The 13,305-nt window shown below is 42.9% G+C and overlaps 1 protein-coding gene across 2 annotated transcripts; it reads right to left on the reverse strand.

Moving 5' to 3' along the window:
* Positions 1–260: 260 nt before the first annotated feature.
* LOC119019799 (protein FAM163B) lies at positions 261–8,319 on the reverse strand. Of its 2 annotated transcripts, XM_037098684.1 has the most exons (3): positions 8,016–8,319; positions 2,451–2,566; positions 261–1,408 (listed from the first exon to the last, which is right to left on the reverse strand). In XM_037098684.1, exons 2-3 carry the CDS (start codon positions 2,541–2,543, stop codon positions 965–967), a joined length of 537 nt encoding a protein of 178 aa, XP_036954579.1. In that variant the 5' UTR covers positions 2,544–2,566; positions 8,016–8,319; the 3' UTR covers positions 261–964. The 2 variants fall into 2 exon arrangements, with proteins under 2 accessions (XP_036954579.1, XP_036954580.1); XM_037098685.1 differs by lacking the exon at positions 8,016–8,319 and having other exon boundaries at positions 2,451–2,638.
* Positions 8,320–13,305: the final 4,986 nt, after the last annotated feature.

Here is a 13,305-nt window from a genome sequence, read left to right on the forward strand (position 1 = left end):
AAAATACATACGGTAGTTTTACTGTTATGGCCCAGTAATTCACGTAAACAGCTGGTCACTCTAGTTTTCTTCAAGCATGAGTGTGGAGATAGAGCTTTTGTTGGGGCCTCTTTTTAGCAGCGGATCCACATTTGGTGCTCTTGTGAGCATTTAGGGCAGCAGGACAAGTGCGATTAGGACACTATAAACCAAGTTGTGTGAGCTAATGGTAATGAAGGAACATGTCACCCAGTGCAACAGTGTGGTTCATTGATGTGTTTTTAATAGTTTTTGGACAGTAATGGAGCTCTATGACACAGGAGAAGAAGACATATCAGGTTTGATGCACACACAATACTTAGTAGATACATTCATTAATGGTTTTGGTCTGCCCATGGGATCTGTTGAAAATTTGAACAGACTCACCCTTTAAAAGAGACTCAGTTAGCCTGAACAAACTGTTAACTAGGCGTTAGCATCGTTCTGTAACCGTCCTGTTTCAACACGATTTTAATTTCAATTTCTGTCTCTTTTGTGGTTCATTCAAACAAACAAAACCTGTGTTCAATTTCCTCACAAACACTCAAATTGGTCATTGTCTTTGCTTAAAACACATATGTTGGTTGACTATTTAACTAGCTAATTAGCTAATTATCTACACACAAGTCAAATGTAATGGTCACAAAATGAGCCAATTTTAAGTCAAAACTGGCAAAAGTTAGTCTCTTCATGTCTGTCAGAAACAAATGTTTCTGTTCAGACATGCATTCAGCTGTTAGCAGTTGCTCCGGAGATGCAGACCTCCAATATGGCTGCCAGGGGATTGATTACATCACCCAAAAGCCCTCAGTATTGCAGTGCGTCAGGACAGCACAATTTTATCGCTGCATTCCAGGCAACACGTAATATATTAGTTCAGTCAGTTTGCATTAATCAACCTCTCCTCCGGGCCATAAGGGCGGCGCTGCTTCCACACTGTCTGCTCCTAGACATCGGTGCTGACACTGTGGGTGTACACCTCCCTCATGGTGACGGAGCGGATGAGGTTGAGCTTGTGGTAGAAGCTGGCCAGGTCCATTGGCAGATCCAGGTCATGCTGCTGCACAGTCCTGTAGCTGATCCTGCGTCCGCCGTTGCACAGCCTCTCGGGGTGCTGCAGGTAGAAAGGCAGCGAGCAGCGGGCGCAGGACGGGCAGAAGGCGTGTGAGCGGTGGCACCTGCGCGGCGGCGGTGTCGGGGAGAAGCTGGCAGGCCCGTTGGCCTCGGTGAGGAAGGTGGGGGGGTACGTCTCCGGTTCTTCGCCAAAGTGCTCAGGCGTCGGAGGCGAAGGGGGAGCGGACAGAGCCAGAGGGCGTGTCGGAGACATGGTGGCAAGCTCTGGTTGCTCCTCTTCCCCCTTCTCAGACTCCTCCCTCTTACAGCAGTAATACTTGAGTGATCAATCACAATAAGAGAGAACCGCAGGTCAGAGTCACCGTCAAAGTTAGGACAAGTTATTTAATCGTTAAACTTCCAATAGACTTTTCTGCCACTATCTGTCATTCTGAAGTAAATACTGATTGGATGTTGAAGTAATGCACCCCAGTGTGCTTCGATTGTAGCCTAATATTAGTTTATAGGATTTCATTTATGCTTGAAAAATCATTCAAATGGTGTTCATTGAGATTATCTTGCTAAACAAAACATGTAGGTATCATAAATGAGGGTATCAGGGCGATGCCAATTTCCCGGTTACCCTACAAAAACACATCATCCCTGCTGCACTCGATGGCTGTAAATAAAATGATATCATCTGCATATAGATTGGTTCCTGCCAAAATGAAGGTGCCATTACAGCACAAAGGAAACTGTTGCCACTGCACAACCAAAGCTAGAAGTGGAATTGTTTTCCCTAGTTGCTATTCCCAGGTAAAGAGACTTTGTCAAGATTTTGTTTACCCTAAGCAGCGGGACACAAGACAGCTCAAACAAGGCATTTTTCCTACTAGACGATCCTGAATGATTCAAGAGATCCAATTTCTAGGTCAAATTGTTTATTGCTTCGGACAGTAGCACAAATTTCGCACAAATTTTTCCACTTGCAAGACTAATACAGACATTTCTGAATTTCTGATTTCTAGCCGGGCTACTAGCTGTTGCCATGTTGCTAAAGATATGTTAATGATAGCGGTGCCAACAGAAATACCACATGAAAATTGGGGGGAAAGTTAAAAAGTTGCCTATTTCCACTTTAACACTGGCAATTATTCTGAGCATATTAACACTGAGCTCAAAGCAGAGCTGTGCCGAGGTGCAGCAACTACGTGTTAAGACCCTTTTCAGTTAAATTCTCATTGTACTTTGTGCTTTTGTATTTTTACCGGAAGGTGTTTCTTGTGGAAAAGATGAAAGTCTAAACTGCTGCTACATACAATCAGCAGCCTGGAAAGGCTGCATAGTCACTAAAATAGTCAATAGTGAAAGAGTCATACCTGCAACCTACATAAACACAGTACAGCGACAATGGTCAGTAAGATGACTGTAGCCAGAATTCCTCCTGCGATGACCACTGTCCCGGCTGACATTCGAAATCCTCTCCATCAACAGCCTGCAGGACGGATGAGTAAGACAAGGAGGATGGGGACAGAAAGGAGGAAAGTCAAAGGAGAGGACAACAAGGAGGAAATTATGGATGGGGAAGAAAAAATAAGAGGGGGAAACAAGGGAGAGACATAAGAGACGGAACGGGGCAAGACCAGAGAAGAGTAAAAAGGAGGGAAAGTATGGGAGTGGGGGAGAAGATGAGGAAAGAGAAAGACGAGAGAGAGAGGCACGGGTCAGTAAGGAGAGAGATGGAGGAACAGATGGAAGAAGGTCAGGGAGAGGGGAAGAGGAAAACGAAGACAAACAAATAAGGAAAATGGGTGCAGAGAGGAGAGGTTACTGTGACAGATATGGGGGAGATGGAGGAAGAGGAAGGAAAATTAGGTGAGAGGTAAAAATGAGTAACCGATAAGAAACAAGAAGAAAAGAAGAAGGGATTAGAAGATTCATGGGAGAGAAAAGAATGCAAGGAAGAAGGCAAAATTTGGGGGAAGAGGTGAGGGAAGTCAGGCAGGTAAGCGGGAGGAATATGAGGAGGAGAAAGAGGAAGAGGATGGAAGAGAGATAATGATGTTGCTGTAAAGTTTTATGTCTCTACTGTACAGCTCCAAAATGGTTTCTCTTGCCAGCAGCCATTACTGAAAATATTGCTGATCAATTTTGATCCTTTATCTTTTACGACTGGGCGCACATTAAGAACTCAGAGCGAGCCAAGTGCAAATATTAGCAGGTCTGATCTCCTTCCTCTGTAATCACCACATCTGGAATGTAAACTTATTTCATTGTTGGTTATCAGTGAAACAACTATTAACGAATCTTTAATTAACTATACATTTAGCACTTTTTAATGATGATTATTAGTGTTCAATGGCTTTTTTACTCACTTTATTCAAGTCTTTACACATGCTTTAGCACGGCATGTCAAGTAAGATCTATAGTTATAAGGGCCATCCAGATGTATGGCAGACATTCATGTTTTTGAAAGTTTCATTTGCACTGTTTCAAACCGACCTGAATCATGTATGTGCCTTCAGATTCGGATGAGTCAGGACTCACAGAAGTTAAGAGATATTAATGAGGGTGAGAACAATTCAAGACTCAAGCCCTCAAGGCTCACAGAGATTTATTTTTTATGAGACAAAGATGTAAATAATCCTCTAGTTTATGTTTAGCATTTCATGGGCTAACTGCATTCCATTAAACATTTTGCATATTTTAGTTTTTAGTCTGAGTGCTCCCAAAGCAGCCTGACGATTAAACAATGAGGCAGTCAGCTGAGTGCAAACCTCTGCTAACACTAAACTGCTCTCCAACCTGCAGAGCCGCAGCCTCCAGGACTGATGCTGGTGTATTGTTTCTCTTCCTGCGCGGCAGCAGCTGTAGTAACAATTACAGCTGGGAAGGTGGACGTGAGGAGAAGTTGTATGCAAAGTGATAAAGCTGTATAGGGAGGAAGCTGGGGATGGACACTCAGGTTAAATAAGCCACCTAACCTAAAGTACTTTAATTCCAAAACCTAACAGAGTAGTTTTAGTGCCTAAGCCTTACCAAACTGCCACCATACAAGGTTGGTCAGTGGCCTGACACTGTTGCCCTGCAAAGTTCATGTTGTTTTTGGAACAGTGATATGCGTCATTTGGGAGATCCTGACAATGGACTTATTCAGTCGTTAACGTATGAGGATGTGTTGCAAAAGAGACGTGACCAGTTTATTCACAAAAAGAATGGTGAAAAAATGGTGGTGACTTTTTGAGTCTGGCTACTTGATATTTGTCTGTGTTCGCAAAGTTGTCAACTAGATTTTAGTCAGTGTCAAGGGACTGACAGGGAAAGAGAAAAAGTCTTAATAGAAGTAACAAGCTAATTCCTAGATATACAAGCATTACAAATGAACCAGATAAAACTGTCTCTGGAATTTTTCTGAGAGAGAAGTACATATAAAATAAAAGCCACCAAAAGGGAGAAATGTGGGATTTTATTTATGCAGGAGAAAGAGAAGTAATTCTTGGTAAAAGGTGACACAAAGTTCTTCAGTTTTCTCTTTTTCATCGTGTGTGAATGAGGACAAGTCACATTCTATTATTCACTTTCCCTTCATGTTTTATGCATTAAATCTGGTCCCAAACTAGAATAAAATGTGTCTTGGCAAACAGAAAGAAAATCACTAAAGGGTCACCAACAAACCTTTAATGTGATGACAGATGGAAATTTAACCAGTTCTCCCTGTGGGCCTCTGCCCTATAGTACTTAGTAGTCAAAGATACCACTGAAGAGTGAAATCCCTCATCCCTGATGTCAGAATACTAATATCACTTTACATGATGAATGTCTAATATTCAGCTTTCCCTCATGTTTTATCCAATGAACCGAAGCACTGTTTAAAAAATGTGCTGGCAGGCAGATGCAGGGTCACGTGTGAAGAGAAGTGACAGAAGCAAAGCCATCATCATCATCATCATCATCATCATCATCATCGTCGTCGTCGTCGTCGTCGTCGTCGTCATCATCACCTTATTTACTCATTGCTTCCTGTGTGGGTGTGACGAGGGTCGGCAGGTGTTTGTCATGTTGCAGGACTGTCAAGTTGTGATGCATGCCAACGTTTAACATGCCAAAGATAGCTGAGCGGAAAAGGATATCAGTGGACTCTAAATGAATAAGAGGAAACATTACATGCGGAAAATCTACCTGTAGACTAATCGACAGGCTAATTTGTGTAATGTGCTCTCCGGCTACAGCACATTACTGCAGTGCAGAGTCAAATGAAGGTACTTTTACTGACAGCCAAAGGAGAGCTGCAGCGATCAGGCGATGAATCAGTTAGTCGATCACAAGAAAATTAGTGGCCAATCATTTTGATAATCGATTCATGAACATTGGTTTCCTGGTTTTCTCTCTGACGTCCTCTGGCTGCTCTACCCTTAACTCTCTGTGATTTTCCGAGTGTCCTCTAGCTACAGCTAAAATTTAGCTCTGCTAGCCGACTCTGCTCGTAACTCTGCTGGGGGAGTGCTATCACAGCAGCTCAGCTGCAAGGCCAGAATGTGCACCAGAACTGGAGCCGGGTGAGCTGGGATGGGAACTAGCAGCCTCTATGAACATCAAGGCAGAGATGAAGAGACTAGAGAGAATGATTCAAATGCTTCATCTCCAACTACAACATGAAAGTAGACATGAAAGTAAATATGGCGATCAGCCCCCGTTTCTAATTTGCCTGCTGATGAATACTGCTTGTTCTGTCTGAGTTTGTATTTCCTGAATATCTACAGCAAAGTTTAGAGGGTGCAAAATGTGCTGATTGAAAAAAAGGCAGCTACAATTCATCACTAAAACATGTGAAAAGACTACATGCCACCACACCTACATATAAGAACACTGCTGCTCTGACTTGGAGGCAGCTAGAGTAAAGAGAAGTTTATGTGTATGAGCCACAGAGCAGCAGAGCCCCTCGCAATGAAGACGTCCGTCTTCGAACTTATCACCACCCAGAGATTCCGGACACACAACCAAACGCTGCCAAAAGCCTGCCTCCCGCTCATCAGCACCCCGAGGAGCAACTCATCACTGGCTATCGCATTGTGTTTCCATAGCAGCCGAGCCCTGGACATCAGCATCCCCAAGGACCCGGAGAGTCGTTTACACCCACACAGCAAGTCAGCATCACACACAAATCACCGGACGAGACGCACACTCAAAGATCAGCATATGTCCATCCATCCATTCATCCAGCCAACTGAACACAACACTCCTTTTCCTCCTTTAGATTTGAATAAATACAAACGATAAATCTGAAGTAGGAAAAGCACACACGGCAACAAAACTCTATATTACTTTATTCAGTAAAAAGTCTCTTATTTTCTTATTTCAACCTGTTTCCAATGCACATCACATTATTGTGAGACATGTGTGGGGTTAGTTCAACACACGGGCCTGAAAAAATTTGACAAAAATAGAATTAACATGTAAATAAACATAAATGGCATAAATGTGCTTTCTCTGTTTACAGTATGGACATCTGATCACATTCAAACCATTTCACAACCAAAGAAATTGACAATAAAATGTCATGAAAACTAAAACAAAAACACATATGTTTACTTGAAAAATCTTAAATAAGATTATTCCTTTCTTGGACCCTTTTAACCAAAATAAAGTGCAGAATGTGATGCCAAATGTCCTTACAGGAGTGTTATATCACAGAGGAGGTGACTATAAACTGTAAGTTGAGTCGACGCCATAGCTACCATTATGGAAACTGAGGTCATGTCCTCGGTACGTTTTCTGGCCTAAAAGCAGTCAAATTAAAATATATCGTAACTTGACTGCTTTTAAGACCAACAGAGACAGCAATCGGTATTTCTTCACCAGAATGTATCGCTGACAGTGCAGAGATGACTTCGGAATTTCATTTTGGGAAATAAAATCTACAGACAACCTAAAACGAACAATTTAATTGATGACTCAAACATGAAAGTTGAAGTGAATGACTGAGACAAGAATGAGACCTTTGAGTTGTCTAGTTAAAATGTAGCAGGTGACAGTTTGAGGGACTCAGACTCATGATGAGGTCATACCTATGGCTTTTTACAGGACAGTCACGTGACACTGGGACGTGCACTCGAGCTTTTTGTGCAGGTTTGAAGGTGTGATGTCATCACTATCCTACACCAATAAACCACAGATTGTTTTGCAGTTTGCAGAGAGTCGATGTGGAGGCAGTCTGGTGCGACTTTCGAATTTACGCGCATAGGTGGCTTCCAAAAAAAAAAGTGATCAGGCTCACTTTAACTTTCACACTTTCACTCTGTCCGTTCAATAAGTTCCAGCAGCCTCCTCCTTCAGGGGTGTGGATTCATCAGCACGCACGCACACACACACACACACACACACACACACACACACACACACACACACACACACACACACACACACACACACACTGAAGCCCATGACGTATATCAACACAAGACTCATAACGCGCGTTGGATAGCAATTCATGCGTGTGCGTAAAAGCAATACCGCCAATTACGCACACATTCAGGATACAGCAAAGAGGTTTGTCTGAACTAAATCAGTCAACTTAAAAAAACAAAACAAAACAAATCCCAAAACCTCTAATGGAAAGCTGTCTGCAGACTTGTGCGGATGTTTTAGCGCATTTTACGCAGCTTTCTCGCGCCGTGGCACAAACGTCTTCAGAAACCGTTTTTCTGGCACTTTGTTACACCCACTCGGCTCCTTCAGCCGCAGCAGCAGTTCCCCACAAACAGCTGATAATCTTACCCATCACATTAGTAATTGGGTCGTCCCATAGCGTCCTCCCGCAGCACCTCCAGCTCCAGTGGCGGGGCGGAGAATCGAGTTTCAGTTTGAAGAGGTGTAACCAAACCTATAACTCTCAGCTAACAGCGGCGTTTTTTTTTTTCTTTTTTACATCCACACACACATCTGACCTGTATGAACGAGGAGCAGAGATCTGTCTCGGTGCGTCAAAGAAGGGGGGAAATCTGTCTTCACATTTCTTCTGTTCGCGTCTTCGTTCCGCAGTTGGAGACGTATGAAAAGAGAAAATGTGGCAAAAGTTTTACCTCACGAGAAGCTGCTTCCTTCGTTGTTTTCTTCTATAAATTTTCTGCCTCAGAAGAGGCTGCAGTTGTTAAAAAAAGATGGTCAAATGAACAATTCTGAAATATTTCCTATCCAGGTGCCCAGGTTTTCTTTTAGTCCCAGCAAAACCATGAAAAGAGAAAAACGATGAGAAGAAGAAGATCCAAACACGCACCGGTGACCGCGGGAGGGAGAGATGTTGGGAGAATTATTTGTGGGATGTATGTTCTGCACGGAACCGGTCTCATCCTGTCTGTGTTGCAGCGCATTCATTTCCAATGCTGACCTGACTGGATGTGACCGTGCGTCACAGGAGCGCGCGCTGCAAGAGTACCTGAAGGATGCAACCAGGTCGCTTCAAATCTGAAAAGCATTCCAGATCTTCATCTCACAATTCATTGATTCAGGTGGTTTCTTCCTGGTAGTGGGGGAAGGATCTTGTTTTCAGGGGAGAAATAGGAATAAAAAAAGTAGTCTCAGTTTTTTAATTAAAAATTTTAGGAGGGCTCTTTAATCTCAGATTATCCTACTGAATTACTTGTTAAAGGGTATTTATTTACAGTATGTGTTGGCATTTGATCACCTTAACTTTGCCGTTTCAGGTGAATTTGGTGAGTTGCACCTTTATTCAGTGGTCACCTTCACCATCTGCCCTACACATTAACAGGCCCAAGTCACATCTTCACAGAAACATATCCAAACGATGTTCAGTGGAAAGTCAGAATAAAAGTTTGTTGTGACGTCTTTTCAATATTATCAAATGATGTCCAAGACAAATCCTTACAGTGTTGTCACAGTAAACATTTAAATGTTGAACCCTGTGAGGATGTCACACAAACGTTGAAAAGACATTTAAAAGAGTTTAAAAAAAACTTTCATCAGCCATTTACCAACAGTATTAGATTTTGGTACAATAAACATGTTGCATGCTGTATGCTTATTGGCTCACTGACAATGATGACATTAAGTCCTTAAGTATCAAGGCAATTTGGTGGGAGCCATAAATTAAAGTTCAGTACCCAACCCTGTCTGTAGGATCCAAAGCTTTATGAGCAGTGTTGCTAATTACAGCAACGGTTGCGAGGACGGATGTTTTCAACAGTGTTTTGCATTATTCCAGTATGGTCACCCCCAATTTTAGCCTCGTAGTCACACCTTTACACAGATAGAATGAGCTAATTGTTTCCACTATGACCACGAGAGAAGGGTGACCCTCCTGTTTGTAGAATAAATCAATTTTGTGAAAAGTGGAATTTCTCATACCAGAATGTTCAGGCTGTTTTCTGTATCTGTTATCAAATATGTACAAAATCTGAATCAGTAAAATAAGTATTGGCTTGCTGCTGTACTGTTTCCCTGCTTGCAGCCTACCTCTCTCTGTCAACCCTCTCTCGCTTCCGTCTCTCCACTTTGAGCGGCACCAAGAAAAGACGAGTCCACGAGAGGCAGAGAAAGAAAAGATTTTATTGCGTGAATTATTTAGAGGTTAAAGCAGGCTGAGATTCCACTGTATTGTACAGACAAGGGAGTGTAATATTAATGAGTGGAGACGTTAGAGGCTATTTCTCCTCATAGCTGCGGCTCCTGCTGGGCCCTTTTTCCAAAGGATATATAAGGAGGCAAAATTCCAGCATCAAGTTCTCGTTAACTTCAATAGAAAGCATCACAAACATGGCATGCTTTGTGCACGGCCCAGGACAGGAAGGCTCTGCAGTGGTGACTGCACAGAGCCCACCCCTACCCCAGCCACAGGTCAACCTGCTGCCATCTGGCAAAAGATACAGAAGTATCTGCTGCCGTACCACCAGACTACAGAGCAGCTTCTTTCCTCAAGCTGTGAGACTCCTGAACTCGTCCTCTACACTCCACCGTGACGAATAGTTTTATTTTTGTGAGTCATTACTTATTCATCCATTTATATAATTTTTGTTTTTTGAGTAGCAATGTGGGACTACAACCAGCATCTCATTGTGTTGTAGTATGATTAATAAATGAACCCTGTACCTTGTACCTTCAGCATCCAGCTGCTCTCAGAGGAAGCGGCTGCTCCCAGCACCAAAAACAAACTTTCAGTGTCTAACCTGAACTCCACACTGCAGAACTTCACAGACACGACTGGAAAACAGTGGAGGGAGTCTGAGGAATTCTTCCACCGTCTGTGTGGTGGTCTGTATTTTGTGACACAAAGAGACGCTCCGTGACCTCATCTGTCATTTGCTGCGGCGTCCAAAAATGCATGAATGAATGAATGAAGGTGGACTCCGTGGTCCTCCCAGCATTGGCTGGATGAATATACAAAGAGCGACGTTAAGAAACAGTCAGCAGCTCCTTGTTGACTTTGTCACCCCTCCACCTCTGTCCTCCCACTGCCTGTCAGTGCCACCGCTCAATAAGACAAACAGGGTCTCAGTGTAAGTCATCCACTTAGCATTGATTCCCACATCGGGCTGATGGATCAGCTTACAGTGGAGACTGTGTACATGTGGCAAGGTCAGGTGACGGGTCAGCACTGATGAGGCACAGTCCGATACACACCATGCATTCACTGTGTCACACAGAGCTTAGATACCTGATATAGACAGATGGATAGACAGATAGATGTTCTGTAAATGTACAGTATGTAGTTTCTTTCCTCTCTGCCTTCTTTCACCGCGTTGCTTCCTCTTTCTTCTCAAGCAGGAGAGGATCTGAGTCCTCCAGCATTTGTTCCACTCCAGTTCATAATCCTGACTGGCACAGAGGAGCCGCAGAATCCTTAATGTGACACGTCATGATACCCACCAGATGCCATCGTTCCTCCTTTGTATCTCTCACATCCCGACAAGCCCCGTGTTCAACACACTCTGACTGATCCCGGCTCTTGTTCTCTCAGTCACAACATCAACCGGAACATGGCAGCAACCGAGCAAGCCGGCGGGCCGACGGGATGTTTCAACCTCCCTCCGGCTTCCCACGCAGAGTCTGTTTACAGCTGCGGGATCAGCACAACAAGCTCCACGACAAACTGGAGACCGACTGAAAACATGTATCCAACTGAGGATTTCATTCTTGCTTTTTATAAAACTGTTGAACATTTGAACTTTTCACTGTATCAAACCCCCCCCCCCCCTTTTTCATCTATTTATTCAGTTATGACAGTGTCAGTGTGTGTACATGAGAAGTCAACGACTGAAACATTTAATTTCGGCCTTTGTTGATTTAAAATAGGCCTTAATGAGTAGAAAAACACCAGTCTAATCATCATGAGATTGTTATGTTTTAATTCTGTTTTGCTGTTTTATTTTGGTGTCTAACTCTCATCTCATTTCAGATCTTTTCCTTCCCATGTTTTCCCAGCACTGTGATTGTCCGCCCCTTCCTGATATGTTACACCCATACCTCATCATCCCCTGCTCACTTGTGTATTTGGTCCGGCTGCTCCCTTTCTTCTGTGCCGGTCCGTCTTTGCCTCCCCGTAGCAAACGTCCCACAGTTTCTCCTTGTGATCCCCTGTGTACCGAACCTGTTTCCAGACAAGAGTTTTGCCTTCTTGAACCTGGTCTGTCTCAAGTCGTGCATTTGGGTTTTAGTCTAGTGTGCCAAAGAGAGTCAAAGAGTATAAATACTATCTGGGCTCAAAAAATATCATACAGACAAACTGCTCAACAAATTACATCAAAATATTGTTTTGTTAAGATATAAAACTGACCTTCATATGTTTTGTGGGAAGATGACTGCTGAGGTTCTTTTTCTGTCTCTCACAGATCTTGGTGATGTGACTTACATGCCTGTACTCTTGGAAGCTGTCTATCTCTCTGCTCTCAGGTTTATTACCTGTGATGTTTATAGCACCCATCAATGCATCCTGTATATAAAAAGTTGGGCGAGCTTCCCCTTATTAGGAAATGGCCATTTTATATCACATCTTTGCTAGTTTCTCGAGTGTGTTCTGAGCTTCGTTTATCGCTTTCACTTCCTATTCCACCCGTAACTCTTTATGAAAGTGCCTTAAAAATGAACACTTTGTTCCCCCTTAGTGTATTTCAATTCATGCTTGTACCCGCTTTAATTGATTTTTTTCTTTGTCTTACTTCTTATTTACAATGTGCATGAACTTATTTGGTTTCAACAAAGTTTCAAATACATCAGACTGATGTTCTGTCAAATGTGTCTCTTCTTCCAGGATGTTGCACTGCTGGAGCCTCTGCTGGTTGCTTCGGGGTTTCTCTCACATAATTACAGCAATAACCGCTTATGTGCCATCCATCAGGAGAGATAGCTGGGGGAAAAAAAAACAGAGGCTCGATACGTCTTGATGGACCACTAAACTCTGTGGCTGGAGTGGCTATTGATTTGTGGCACTGCAGGACGCTGGGGAGTCATAAAACTTTTTTTTTTTTTTACTCGGGGTTCAGATCGCTGAGAGGAAGCGTCACTTCCATCACAGATATGAGCTGCAGCCTCGGATAGAAGAGCTGACAGACCATCGCTGCTGTGAGCTAAACTTTTCTCCGCATTTGTCTATTTGTTCATTCATCAAATGTACTTTAAAAAGTCTAGCTTGATTTATAAAATGATAATCACTTTAATATGGTTATTATTTAAGCATCAGATGAAGTTAGAGGTTTGATCTTACAGGCATGATCTTTTCTTTCTTCCTTTCTCTCCAAAGATAATGATTACATTACTGAACAAACACCAGTTATCAAACTTCTCACGGCTCTTCCCTTTATTGACTGTGCTGCCATGGAGCAAAGTCTCTTGGCTGTGAAACCACTATGATGTGGAGTAAAAGGATGGCTGACTTGTAGATGATAAACCCTTCATATTTCTCTGTGTCTGTTCAATTGTGTCAATCCACATCACAAAACCAATTCGGGTCAGTTGTTTTTTGCTCAACAAGGTGAAATCCTCCGTCTCTCCGTCCACACCTGCTCTGCATCACCCTCCTAAGACCACCCCTGCTCCCGGTGTTCTTCCGGGCCCAAAGATGTATGTTAAGTCTTTAGTTCAGTATTTATTGTGTTGCCCGTAAAACTTCATCCATTGATCTCCTGTATTTGGGTCCAACCTCTTTGCTTTCAGCATGACACGATGAAGCACAGCTGAAAGTATTAGATGTGCTGGTGCCTTATGTGTAATACGGAATACATAAAA

Source organism: Acanthopagrus latus, chromosome 5 (assembly GCF_904848185.1).
Source record: "Acanthopagrus latus isolate v.2019 chromosome 5, fAcaLat1.1, whole genome shotgun sequence".
Lineage (NCBI taxonomy): Eukaryota > Metazoa > Chordata > Actinopteri > Spariformes > Sparidae > Acanthopagrus > Acanthopagrus latus.

Excerpts from the sequence above, each read along its gene's own strand:
- LOC119019799 (XM_037098684.1), bottom strand. The coding sequence starts at position 2,543 with ATGTCAGCCGGGACAGTGGTCATCGCAGGAGGAATTCTGGCTACAGTC. Across the intron at positions 1,409-2,450 it reads TGTGTTTATGTAGGTTGCAG|TATTACTGCTGTAAGAGGGA; the intron begins GTATGACTCTTT and ends TGATCACTCAAG.